At 38.6% G+C, this 13,717-nt stretch overlaps 1 protein-coding gene across 1 annotated transcript in view; it reads left to right on the top strand.

Annotated features, from left to right (window-relative positions):
• MALRD1 (MAM and LDL receptor class A domain containing 1) overlaps window positions 1–13,717 on the top strand; it is a 585,291-nt gene that overhangs the window by 418,849 nt on the left and 152,725 nt on the right. The window contains exon 33 of the mRNA XM_040248365.1: window positions 5,229–5,430. Within this exon, the coding sequence (XP_040104299.1) occupies window positions 5,229–5,430 (202 nt within the window). The remainder of the gene's footprint in view (window positions 1–5,228; window positions 5,431–13,717) is intronic.

Here is a 13,717-nt window from a genome sequence, read left to right as displayed (position 1 = left end):
CCCTCCAAAGAAATTCCAGGGTGGATCTCCTTGAAGTCAAAGGGACTCTCAAGAGTCTTCTCCAACACCACAGTTCAAAAGCATCAATTCTTTGGCGCTTAGCTTTCTTCACAGTCCAACTCTCACATCCATACATGACCACTGGAAAAAACGTAGCCTTGACTAGATGCACCTTTGTTGGCAAGTAATGTCTCTGCTTTTGAATATACTGTCTAGGTTGGTCATAACTTTCCTTCCAAGGAGTAAGCGTCTTTTAATTTCATGGCTGCAGTCACCATCTGCAGTGATTTGGGAGCCCCCCAAAATAAAATCTGACACCGTTTCCACTGTTTCCCCGTCTATTTGCCATGAACTGATCGACCAGATACCATGATCTTCGTTTTCTGAATGTTGAGCTTTAAGCCAACTTTTTCACTCTCCTCTTTCACTTTCATCAAGAGGCTTTTTAGCTCCTCTTCACTTTCTGCCATAAGGGTGGTGTCATCTGCATATCTGAGGTTATTGATATTTCTCCCGGCACAATCTTGATTCCAGCTTGTGTTTCTTCCAGCCCAGTGTTTCTCATGATGTACTCTGCATAGGAGTTAAATAAGCAGGGTGACAATATACAGCCTTGACGTACTCATTTTCCTATTTGGAACCAGTCTGTTGTTCCATGTCCAGTTCTAACTGTTGCCTCCTGACCTGCATATAGGTTTCTCAAGAGGCAGGTCAGGTGCTCTGGTATTCCCATCTCTTTCAGAATTTTCCACAGTTTATTGTGATCCACACAGTCAAAGGCTTTGGCATAGTCAATAAAGCAGAAATAGATGTTTTTTCTGAAACTCTCTTGCTTTTTCCATGATCCAGCGGATGTTGGCCATTTGATCTCTGGTTCCTTTGCCTTTTCTAAAACCAGCTTGAACATCAGGAAGTTCATGGTTCACGTATTGCTGAAGCCTGTCTTGGAGAATTTTGAGCATTACTTTACTAGCGTGTGAGATGAGTGCAATTGTGCGGTAGTTTGAGCCTTCTTTGTCATTGCCTTTCTTTGGAATTGGAATGAAAAATGACCTTTTCCTGTCCTGTGGCCGTTGCTGAGTTTTCCAAATTTGCTGGCATATTGAGTGCAGCACTTTCACAGCATCATCTTTCAGGATTTGAAATAGCTCAACTGGAATGCCATCACCTCCACTAGCTTTGTTCATAGTGATGCTTTCTAAGGCCCACTTGACTTCACATTCCAGGATGTCTGGCTTGAGGTGAGTGATCACACCATCGTGATTATCTTGGTCATGAAGATCTTTTTTGTATAGTTCTTCTGTGTATTCTTGCCACCTCTTCTTAATATCTTCTGCTTCTGTTAGGTCCATACCATTTCTGTCCTTTATCGAGCCCATCTTTGCATGAAATGTTCCCTTGGTATCTCTAATTTTCTTGAAGAGATCTCTAGTCCTTCCCACTCTGTTGTTTTCCTCTATTTCTTTGCATTGATTGCTGAAGAAGGCTTTCTTATCTCTTCTTGCTAGTCTTTGGAACTCTGCATTCAGATGCTTATATCCTTACCACTTTAAAAATAAATACTTTAACATCTTATTCATCCCCACAATGGAAACAGTGAGAGACTTTATTTTGGTGGAGGCGGGGGGCTCCAAAATCACTGCAGATGATGACTGCAGCCATGAAATTAAAAGACAATTGCTTCTTGGAAGAAAAGCTTTGAGAAACCTAGACAGCATATTAAAAAGCAGATACATTATTTTGCCAACAAAGGTCCGTCTAATCAAAGCTATGATTTTTCCAGTAGTCATGTATGGATGTGAGAGTTGGACTGTAAAGAAAGCTGAGTGCTGAAGAACTGATGCTTTTGAATTGTGGTGTTGGAGAAGACTCTTGAGAGTCCCTTGGACTGCAAGGAGATCCAACCAGTCCATCCTAAAGGAAATCAGTCCTGAATATTCACTGGAAGGACTGATGCTGAGGCTGAAACTCCAATACTTTGGTCACCGATGTGAAGCGCTGACTCATTTGAAAAGACCTTGATGCTGGGAAAGATACAAGGCAGGAGGAGAAAGGGATGACAAATGATGAAATGATTGGATGGCATCACTGACTCAATGGGCATGAGTTTGAGCAAGCTCTGAGAGTTTGCAATGGACAGGGAAGCCTGGCGTGCTGCAGTCCATGGGGTCACAAAGAGTTGGACACAACTGAGTGACTGAACTGAACTGAACATCAGTTATAAACAGCTTATGGCTGGATTTTTTTTTTCTGTAATCTCAGATTTTATAAATCAGTGCAGTTCTTTTGCATCTGTACAAACCATTTTTTATGTATGTTTTCTATTTGTCTGTTTATTTGTTTCATTATTTGCCCTGTTAGCTCTTTCTTCATTTAGATTAATTGTACTTCCTTTTCTTCTTCTTCTTCCCTGTGTTTCTACATTCTAATTGCTATATTTTCCTGTAAAATGGACACTTAATTTTTAGTAAATATCTATAAAATATTTATCCATTTTTGTTGAAAATTAATTGCATACTTTAAACTACCTATCCCTCAAATAAAAGGGCTTCCCTGATGGCTCAGGTGGTAAAGCGTCTGCCCACAATGCGGGAGACCTGGGTTTGATGGGTTAGGAAGATCCCCTTGAGAAGGAAATGGCAACCCACTCCGGTACTCTTGCCTGGAAAATTCATGGACAGAGGAGCCTTGTAAACTACAGTCCACAGGGTTACAAAGAGTCGGGCACACCTGAGTGACGTCACTTCACTTCGTCACTTCACTCAAATAAAAGACCTTTGGCAAAATTTTATTGACCTAAACTAATCTTCTCAAACAACTCTATGTCTTACTACAGTTAGGTGCTTGTTGTAAATGTCATCCACTTTCCTGGCAATTGTATTCTTTAAAATTCCTTAGACATCATCAGTATATAATTATCAATGATAATTATCAAAGAGCATGATCTTTGCTCACTACTCTTTATTAATCCCTATTGTTGTTCAGTCGCTCAGACTCTTTGCGACCCCATGGACTGTGGCATACCAGGTTTCCCTGTCCTTCACTATCCCTCAGAGTTTGCTCGAAGTCATGTCCATTGAGTTGATAATCCACCCAACTGTCTTATCCTCTGTGGACCCCTTCTCCTCCTACCCTCAATCGTAATCCCTGTGCAGTCCACTATATTTAATTCTTTTTGTTTAATGTGCTCATTAGTTTGCTCTGCTCATGGCCACCATAACAAAATACTTTCTCCAGCACTATATACCCAACCTGTGTGTTCTAGGTATGCAAGTCTGCATCAATAACTCTGAACATAATGACTGACTTGGCTTTTCATGGAATTCTTTGATTAATTATAAGCTGGTGACACATGCATAGATTCTTCTCTGTGCTGTCCATCTCTTACAGTTATTCCAGAATTCTGCTGGGTACAGTCAATTTTGTGGGTTTTTTTCACCTGTGGATGTTTGCAAATTCCTCAGTTTTGTTTATGTAATTTCAACCAACAGTTTGCATTTAATTTAAAACTTCCAGAAAGAACTTACCATTTTTGTACATTGGTAGATATGCTCCTAATTGTCCAGTGTTTCTGCGGATGGAAACATTTTTGAGTTGTATAGATAAACGTATGTTTTCAGTTAGCCACCAGAACCAGAAACTGTTTTTCCAAATGTTTACAATTCTTCAGAACACACTAAAAAAGTAAATCAAATAATAATTCCATTTTTTTCCTGTTTGTAGTTTTACAGTCTAAAACTTCCTTCCTTTTGAGGGAAGATCCTTTGAAGGCATTTTGAAGGTAGTCTGTACAGTGATATTACTAATTGAGATTTAAAAAAAAAAACAAACTTAGAGGTGTCAGGCTAACATTGAATACTACATAGGTCATTCTGCTATTAAGAGGCACTTTAATTCTGATTACTCCTAAATAGTCTGTCTCTTTCAAAGCATGTGAAGTTAATGTTGTCAGTTCAGTTCAGTTCAGTTGCTTAGTCGCGTCGAACTCTTTGCGAACCCATGAATCTCAGCATACCAGGCCTCCCTGTCTATTGCCAACTCCTGGAGTTCACTCAGACTCACGCCCATCGAGTCGGTGATGCCATCCAGCCATCTCATCCTCTGTCGTCCCCTTCTCCTCCTGCCCTCAATCCCTCCCAGCATCAGATTTTTTTCCAATGTGTCAGTTCTTCGCATCAGGTGGCCAAAGTATTGCAGTTTCAGCGTCAACATCAGTCCACCCAATGAATATTCAGGACTGATTTCCTTTAGGATGGACTGGTTGGATCTCCTTGCAGTCCAAGGGACTCTCAAGAGTCTTCTACAACACCACAGTTCAAAAGCATCGATTCTTCAGTGCTCATCTTTCTTTATAGTCCAACTCTCACATCCATACATGACTACTGGAAAAACCATAGCTTTGGCTAGATGGACCTTTGTTGTCAAAGTAATGTCTCTGCTTTTTAATATGCTGTCTAGGTTGGTCATAACTTTTCTTCCAAGGAGTAAGCGTCTTTTAATTTCATGGCTGCAGTCACCATCTGCAGTGATTTTGGGGCCCCCCAAAATAAAGTCTGACACTCTTTTCATTGTTTCCCCCTTCTATTTGCCATGAAGTGATGGGAACAGATGCCATGAGCTTAATTTTCTGAATGTTGAGCTTTAAGCCAACTTTTTCACTCTCCTCTTTCACTTTCATCAAGAGGCTCTTTAGTTCTTCTTTACTTTCTGCCATAAGGGTGGTGTCATCTGCATATCTGTGGTTATTGATATTTCTGCCAGCAATCTTGATTCCAGCTTGTGCTTCATCCAGTCCAGCATTTCTCATGATGTACTCTGCATATGATAAATAAGCAGGGTGACAATATACAACCTTGAAGTATTCCTTTCCCAGTTTGGAACCAGTCTGTTGTTCCATGGTTTTTTGTTTTGTTTTGTTTTGAAGTGGTGAAAATTTTTGGTAGCACGCCTCCTCCAGCTTTTTAGAGACTTGAAATAGTTACACTTTGGGGCCATATCTAAGTTGGTACACAGAAGTCAATGTAACAAAACTAAACAAAGGTCTGATTCACCAAAGAAAATATAACATCCATAGGAAACCATGCTTTTATATATATAGAAGTATTGTTATTGGGTTGTCACATTGCCAGACTCCATTCTTTCATTGACAACCTGGGTGTCTGTGTTCCTCTAATACCTAAACCACAAAGAATTGATTTTTTTCTGTTTGTTTTCTTCCCTATTGTTAGGTGTATACTGTTGACAAATCTGGACTAAACATCCTCATGTGGTCTGTGATTGGCAATAAACAAACTGGTTGGATGTACGGACATGTTCCTCTCTCGAGTAACAGTCCATTTAAAGTGGCATTTGAAGCTGATTTGAGTGGAAAAGAGAACATCTTTATTGCCCTTGATGACATCTCTTTTATCCCAGAATGTGTATTTGGAGGTAAGCAATTCCTTCTGAAAATGGGCGGTACAAAGATAGTTTTAGATATCTAAATATAAAAGAATTGGGAATTTCTGAGGAATTGCATTTCTTTTCATGTCCAGTCTTACTCATACATTGTAGAAAGAGCAGTATACACAGCTGAAGGTAAAGTTTTTCTCTCCATGAAACTTTATCATGAAATTTCCATGCATTCTAGGCAACAAAGTAGCTTTGACTAAAGTTCTTTAAGAAACCCAGAGAAAATTTAGTTTTTTCAATACAGCTTTGTTGTCTACTTTTTCTTTTAATTTCCGAAGGTTCACAGCAACTGCACAAAGACTCTTCTGCTCACTTGTCTTTTCCATCCAGATTAACTTTTCCCCTTCTGTTTCTACATTCATTATAACCTAGAACTCTTATTCTATTGCATAAAGGAAAAAAAGTCTTGTCATTAACTCCTTTTCTAAGAAATCATACCTTTAACAAAAATCTGAGTTTCTGATGTTTAAGATGCTTCCACTTAAGTGGCTATTTGTTCTCATATAAATCCTTCACTTTATCAACATTAGAGAGTACCGTCATTGCCTTTATAAACTGTCCATTAATTTTGTATGCTGCAACTTTGCTGCATTTATTTATTATTTCCAACAGGGAATTTTTTTGGTGAAGTCTACTAACATGAAATATACTATCACGTTACCTGCAAATAATAACAGTTTTACTTCTTCCATTCCAACGTGGATGCCATTTACTTTTTTTCCCCCTAATTGCTGTGGCTAGGACTTCAATCGGAGAAGGCAATGGCAACCCACTCCAGTACTCTTGCCTGGAAAATCCCATGGATGGAGGAGCCTGGTAGGCTGCAGTCCGTGGGGTTGCAAAGAATCAGACATGACTGAGTGACTTCACTTCCACTTTTCACTTTCATGTATTGGAGAAGGAAATGGCAACCCACTCCAGTGTTCTTGTCTGGAGAATCCCAGGGACAGGGGAGCCTGGTGGGCTGCCGTCTAAGGGGTTGCACAGAGTCAGACACGACTGAAGCAACTTAGCAGCAGCAGCAGCAGGACTTCAATATTATATTGAATAAAAGTAGACAGAGTGGACATCCTTGTCTTGTTCCTGATCTTTTTGGAGGTAGTGTTTATTTTTTCATCATTATTATAACATCAGCTGTGGGTTTGTCTTCTATGGACTTTATTATGTTGATATACATTTCTTCTATATCTTCTTTGGGAACATTCTTATCGAAAAATGGATGTTGATTTTGCCAAATGCCTTTTGTGCATTTATGGAGAGGATCATATGATTTTTATCCTTTATTCTGTTAATATGGTGTATCACAATGACTCAGTTTCAGATTTCAGTCATCCTTCCATCCCTGGACAATATCCCAGTTGATCATTACATACAATCTTTTTAATGTGTTTTTAATTTGGTTTGCTAATATATCATTGAAGATTTTTCATTCATTTTCATCAGGAATATTGACTTGTAATTTTCTTTCTTTGCGGTGTCCTTATTTTGTTTGTGTATATAATTCTGACCTCATAGAATGAGTTTGAAAGTGTTCTCTCCTCTTCTGTTTCTGGAAGAGTTTGACAGGTACTGATATTAGTTCTTATTTGAATGTTTTGTAGAACTCACCTGTGAAGCCTTTTTATGCTGGACTTTGGTGTATTCAAAGGTTTTTAATTACTGATTCTCTTTACTAGCAACCATCAGCTCAGATTTTCTATTTCTTCCTGAACCAGTATTGGAAGGTTGTGTTCAGTTCAGTTCAGTTCAGTCGTGTCTGACTGCGACCCCATGAATCGCAGCACGCCAGGCCTCCCTGTCCATCACCATCTCTGTTACTGAGAATCAATCCGTTTCTTCTAGATTGTCCAAATTATTTGGAGTATAATTGTATGTAGTAATCTCTTACTATCTTTTGTATTTCTGTGTTATCAGTTATAACATCCCCTCTTTCATATATGATTTTATCTGAGTCCTCTCTTTTCCTTGGTGAGTCTAGCTAAAGATTTGTCATTTTGTTTATCATTTCAAAGAACCAGCTCTTGATTTCACTGATCTTTTCTGTTGTGCTTTTAGTCTCTATTTCATTTATTTCTGCTCTAATCTTTGGTATTTCCTTCCTTCCACTAACTTTGGGCTTTTTAAATTCTTCTTTTTGAATAATCTTTCCAGCTACATTTTTGTTGTTGTTGTTGTTGTCATTAAATTGAAAGAAAATAGATCTTCGGGGAATGAATGCAATTCCAAAAAATATATATATATATATATATATTATCCCAGAGCATCCCTTTTAACTTGACTTGGTAAATATAAAATGACAGCAACTAGCAAGGTGCCAAACAAAATAATGAAATTCATAAGGAATTCATGGGGAATAGGCAGCCACAAGTTCTCCTTGTTTATATGATCACTGCTAAATGACAGTAGCTCTCACCTCATTCTTGAATAGAGATTTTTCTTCTTTTTTCCCATCTCTGGATGTGGACAGAGAGTATTACTCTGGAGCATTTCCAGGACTGGTAATGAGAATATTCTCTTGAAGGCAAATTATTTAAAAATGGAAATATCTGTCTGTTTTCATCATCTTCATCATTTATATTATCTCCAGTGATGTATTCTATATGCCTGGAAGAGTCCTGTTATATAGGAAATACTCAATAAACATGTCCTATGAATAAACAATAAATATGTCAATGAAAAGACGAATAAGTAAAAGTCATCAACTGAATTTATATGATACCCCTCTTCACTACCACCAATGAACTCTGCCTCCAGTCTTATTCTCTAACCCTTGTTTTGGAAAAAGGAGAGACAGCGACAGACAGAGCTGTGTCAATTGTCCAGTGTACTCTGTGTGACTGTAATGAGAGGTAGAAAGATAACAATTATGCTAAAAATTTGGAGACATGAGTCTAAATCATGACTGTGTCACCAAACTCTTATATAATTTTAAATGAAATTTAAACTCCTTAGATCATGTTATATCATCAGGGAGATGAAATAAACAGTATCTTCTCTCTCTTTTAAATCTACTATCTTATGATCATATGGGACAAGATTTGTAAAAGAGGATCAGAAAAGCAGAAGGAAGGGATAGAAAATGATCTAGAAAAGAAGACAGTCCAGAGAGAATGATGAGGAAGTTCAGAGGGTCCAGGAGTTAGAGCAGAAATGTCATTGTGGGAAGACATAGAAGACTTCTCATTACTTGCTGTGTTTGTAAACTTGAGTAAGTCTGCCCTTCATTTAACCAAAAGTGAAGGGAAAGTTGCTCTGTTGCATCCAACTCTTTGTGACCTCATGGACTATACAGTCCATTGAATTCTCCTGGGCAGAATACTGAAGTGGGTAGCCACTCCCTTCTCCAGTGGATCTTCCTGACCCAGGAATCAAACTGAGGTCTCCTGCATTACAGGCAGATTCTTTATGAGCTGAGCTACCAGGGAATCCCATGTAGCTAAAGTTTGTTGTGAATCGACTGTGTGCTGCCCTGAATTTAGATTGAAAAGACATATGTGCCTATAATATTATTGCCAGCTCTCCAGAAGTTTAATATCTAAGGACACATTGGGATAGCAATGCATCCTTGGAAGCTTAAAATAGTAGTAAATGTAACTGAAACTCTCTTAGCTCTAAACTATGATTCTAAGACAATTTCATTTGACTTGAAGGCAGCATCAGGCATAGAGAAGTAGTTTATTGAGCCATCAATGAATATTCCTGAGAAATATTCAAGGGTGTGCTGGTAAGCTAGTTCTCAAGAGGAAAAAAACGCCCCGTGTATAGCATTTTCCTATTTCCTTGGTGTCGATTTTCCAGCATCGTTAATTTTAATTTACCAGTATGGCATCACTGCAGGTTGGTGGGTTTAAGAAGAAAAGCATGCCGTCTTTTTCTTTACATAGGCTGCTCTACACATACGTCAGAGGAAGGATCCTCACTGTTAATGGTGTTTGCTTCCTACCAACACCACACAGGAGTGAAGACCACAGCTGTGGTCCAGGGCAAAGAATCAGTTCAGTTCACTTGCTGTTGTGTCTGGCTCTTTGCGAACCCACAGACTGCAGCACACCAGGCTGCCCTGTCCATCACCAATGCCTGGAGCTTACTCAAACTCATGTCCATTGAGTTGGTGATGCCATCCAACTATCTTGTCCTGTCATCCCCATCTCCTCCTGCCTTCATACTTTCCAAGCATCAGTGTCTTTTCTAATGAAGTCAGTTCTTTGCATCATGTGGCCAAATTATTGGAACTTCAGCTTCAGCATCAGTCCTTCCAATGAATATTTAGGACTCATTTCCTTTAGGACTGACTGGTTTGATCTCCTTGCTGTCCAAGGGACTTTCAAGAGTCTTCTCCAACACCACAGCTCAAAAGCATCAATTCTTCAGTGCTCAGCTTTCTTTATGGTCCAACTCTTACATCCACCCATGACTACTGGAAAAACAATGGCTTTGACTAGACAGACCTTTGTTGGCAAAGTAATGTCTCTGCTTTTTAATATGCTGTCTACGTTAGTCACAGTTTTTATTCAAAGGAACAAGCATCTTTTAATTTCATGGCTGCAGTCACCATCTTCAGTGATTTTGGAGATGAAGAAAATTAAGCCTCCCACTGTTTCCATTGTTTTCCCATCTATTTGTCATGAAGTGATGGGACCAGATGCCATGATCTTAGTTTTTTGGATGTTGAGTTTTAGGGCAACTTTTTTACTCTCCTCTTTCAATTCCATCAAGAGGCTCTTTAGTTCCTCATTGCTTTCTGCCATAAGTTTGGTGTCATCTACATATCTGAAGTTATTGATATTCTGCCTGCAGTCTTGATTCTAGTTTGTGCTTCATCCAGCCTGGCATTTTGTATGATGTGCTCTGCATGTAGTTAAATAAGCAGGGTGACAATATATAGCCTCGATGTACTCCCTTCCAATTTGGAACCAGTCCATTGTTCCATGTCCAGTTCTAGCTGTTGCATCTTGACCTACATACAGATTTCTCAGGAGGCAGGTAAGGTGGTCTGATATTCCCATCTCTTTAAGAATTATCCACAGTTTGTTGTGATCTTCACAATCAAAGGCTTTAGCATAGTCAAGAAAGCAGAAGTAGATGTTTTTCTGAAATTCTCTTGTTTTTTTGATGATACAACAGATGTTGGCAAATTGATCTCTGGTTCCTCTGCCTTTTCTAAATCTAGCTTGAACATCTGGAAGTTCATGGTTCATGTACTATTGAATACTAGCTTGGATAATTTTGAGCATTACTTTGCTAGCATGTGAGATGAATGCAGCTGTGTGGTAGTTTGAACATTCTTTGGCATTGCTTTTCTTTGGGATTGGAATGAAAACTGACCTTCTCTCTTCCTGTGGCCACTGCTGTTCCAAATTTGCTGGCATTTTGAGTGCAGCACTTTAATAGCATCATCTTTTAGGATTTGAAATCGCTCAGTTGGAATTCCATCACCTCCAAGCCTTGTTCATAGTGATGCTTCCTAAGTCCCACTTGACCTTGAACTCCAGCAAAAAGGCAAAATGGTTGTCTGAGGAAGCCTTACAAATAGCTGAGAAAAGAAGATAAGCAAAAGGCAAAGGAGAAAAGGAAAGATATACCCATTTGAATGCAGAGTTCCAAAGAATAGCAAGAAGAGCTAAGAAAGCCTTCCTAAGTGATCAATGCAAAGAAATAGAGGAAAACAGTAGAATGGGAAAGACTAGAGATTTCTTCAAGAAAATTAGAGATACGAGGGAACATTTCATGCAAAGATGGGCACAATAAAGGACAGAAATTGTATGGACTCATCAGAGGCAGAAGATATTAAGAGGTGGCAAGAATATACAGAAGAACTATACAAAAAAGATTTCAGTGACCCAGATAACCATGATGGTGTGATCGCTCACCTAGAGCCAGATGTCCTGGGAGTGCAAAGTCAGGGCAAAGAATGGGCATATTTATTTCACATAATGTATCCAGAATATCGCTAATGAAAACTTAGCCTATTATAAGGATATTTATAGCATTTATATCAGTTGATATTTTCAAAGCCCCAAAACCTCTTCGTTATGAATAGACATAAAGGGTGTTATCAATTGTTTTGTACCTTTATTTTTTTTTCTCAAATATTCACTTTGAAACCAGTATTTTTCACTCCATTTGCTTATTCTAAGCATACCTCAGGCAGCATATTCTATAGACTTTGCCTTCTTCCCCCACCCCCCAGTTCCCTTTTGTTCCTCAAACTCTAGTTCAAGGGCTTCTTATGACTCATCAGAATCTCTCTTATGACTGCATACCCGATTTGTCTAATTTACTCACACATAATTATCAACTTTATCTTCTAGTCCCTACTATAGTGTAAGTTCCAGAAAAGTATTTCTTGCATTTTTCTAACTCACCATAGTAACAGAAAAATTTTTTTGTTTTATTGCAAGCAACAGTATCTGACTTAGGCTAACTTAAAAGGCAGAAAATAAGTTTATTGAAAGAATATTAGATTACTCCAAAAATCAAATGTAAAACTAAGTCTAAGACAGAAAAACAAGCAGAAAGTGAGTAAAACTGACTATACCAGTGGGTTCAGTTCACTTCAGTTCAGTCGCTCAGTCATGTCCAACTCTTTGCGACTCCATGAATTGCAGCACACCAGGTCTCCCTGTCCATCACCAACTCCCGGAGTTCGCTCAAACTCACGTCCATCGAGTCGGTGATGCCATCCAGCCATCTCATCCTCTGTCGTCCCCTTTTCCTCCTGCCCCCAATCCCTCCCAGCATCAGAGTCTTTTACAATGAGTCAACTCTTTGCATGTGGCCCAAGTACTGGAGTTTCAGCTTTAGCATCATTCCTTCCAAAGAACACCCAGGACTGATCTCCTTTAGAATGGACTGGTTGGATCTCCTTGCAGTCCAAGGGACTCTCAAGAGTCTTCTCCAACACCACAGTTCAAAAGCATCAATTCTTCAGCACTCAGCCTTCTTCACATCCAACTCTCACATCCATACATGACCACTGGCAAAACTATAGCCTGGACTAGATGGACTTTTGTTGGCAAAGCAATGTCTCTGCTTTTGAATATGCTATCTAGGTTGGTCATAACTTTCCTTCCAAGGAGTAAGCATCTTTTAATTTCATGGCTGCAATCACCATCTGCAGTGATTTTAGAGCCCCCCAAAATAAAGTATGACACTGTTTCCACTGTTTCCCCATCTATTTCCCATGAAGTGATGGGACCAGATGCCATGATCTTAGTTTTCTGAATGTGGGTAAAACTGCCTAATTCCACTGGCTATGAATACTTCCTTCAGAGCTGACCTGTCTACTTCCCTGCCATCATATGAGCATTCTCTAATTGTGCCTTTATCTTTCCCTCCAAATTAAAAGAACTTATTGGAAGCATACTATTGACCAAGACCTAGTCAAATGCCCATGCTTCAGAGTCTTGTAAGTTACTCTTTCATTTCTAATTTCCACATCATCCATCACCTAGATGATCACCATTCCTCTACTTCTTTAAAAAAATTCATAATCAAGCCTGAATATTCTGTAACCTTATGGTTCAATTTATATGGTTGACCAGAAACAATAAATTATCTATCTATATGAAGTGGTGAGAGAGGAAATAAAACTGAGACTAATCAAAATATAGTAATTCAGACAGCTATAAAGAAGAAGCAAAATACTTAGAGACTCTCAATTGCCTGCTAAATACACTGCTTACCCTTTATTGCAGCTCCTGGCTTAGCTATGTGATTCTGGTTCTAAAATGATCCCTTAAAACAGAACCTCTTGCCTTTCTCTAGTCTTGTCCTATATTATCCTATATCCTCTCCTCTCATCTCATTGACTTTAATCTTACCACTTCTCAGGCTGGGAATGCCCTGTCCTTTATCTCCTCTTATTAAAATCCTTTTTCACTTTCTAGGGCAGAGCAAAACCATCTTATTATCCTTGAATTTATCCTTGATATTCGCAGCAGGAAGCTAAACTCTGTTCCAGATTGTCTTAGACTTAAGTTTGCAGCTCTCCTGTAATATATCTTACATAGTATTTTGGGATATGTGTAGCTTATGTTTTGTCATTTTTAGTTCCTCTACATTGAAAACTTTCCATTATCTTATTTTGGGAAAGAAAATTTTGTTGTGTGTAAGTGATGTTTAATTTTACATTGATGGATAAAAATATAAATTTGAAAAAATATATGATATAGAGTAGATATCCATTTTATATTAGAAATGGTATCATAGCAAGTGTAGAGAAATAATTTAAAACATAGTTTTAATACATGGGTCCGTTTTATAA

This window comes from Oryx dammah, unplaced genomic scaffold (genome assembly GCF_014754425.2).
Source record: "Oryx dammah isolate SB20612 unplaced genomic scaffold, SCBI_Odam_1.1 HiC_scaffold_10, whole genome shotgun sequence".
In the NCBI taxonomy this organism is placed as follows: domain Eukaryota; kingdom Metazoa; phylum Chordata; class Mammalia; order Artiodactyla; family Bovidae; genus Oryx; species Oryx dammah.
This window is presented reverse-complemented; position numbering and strand designations above follow the sequence as displayed.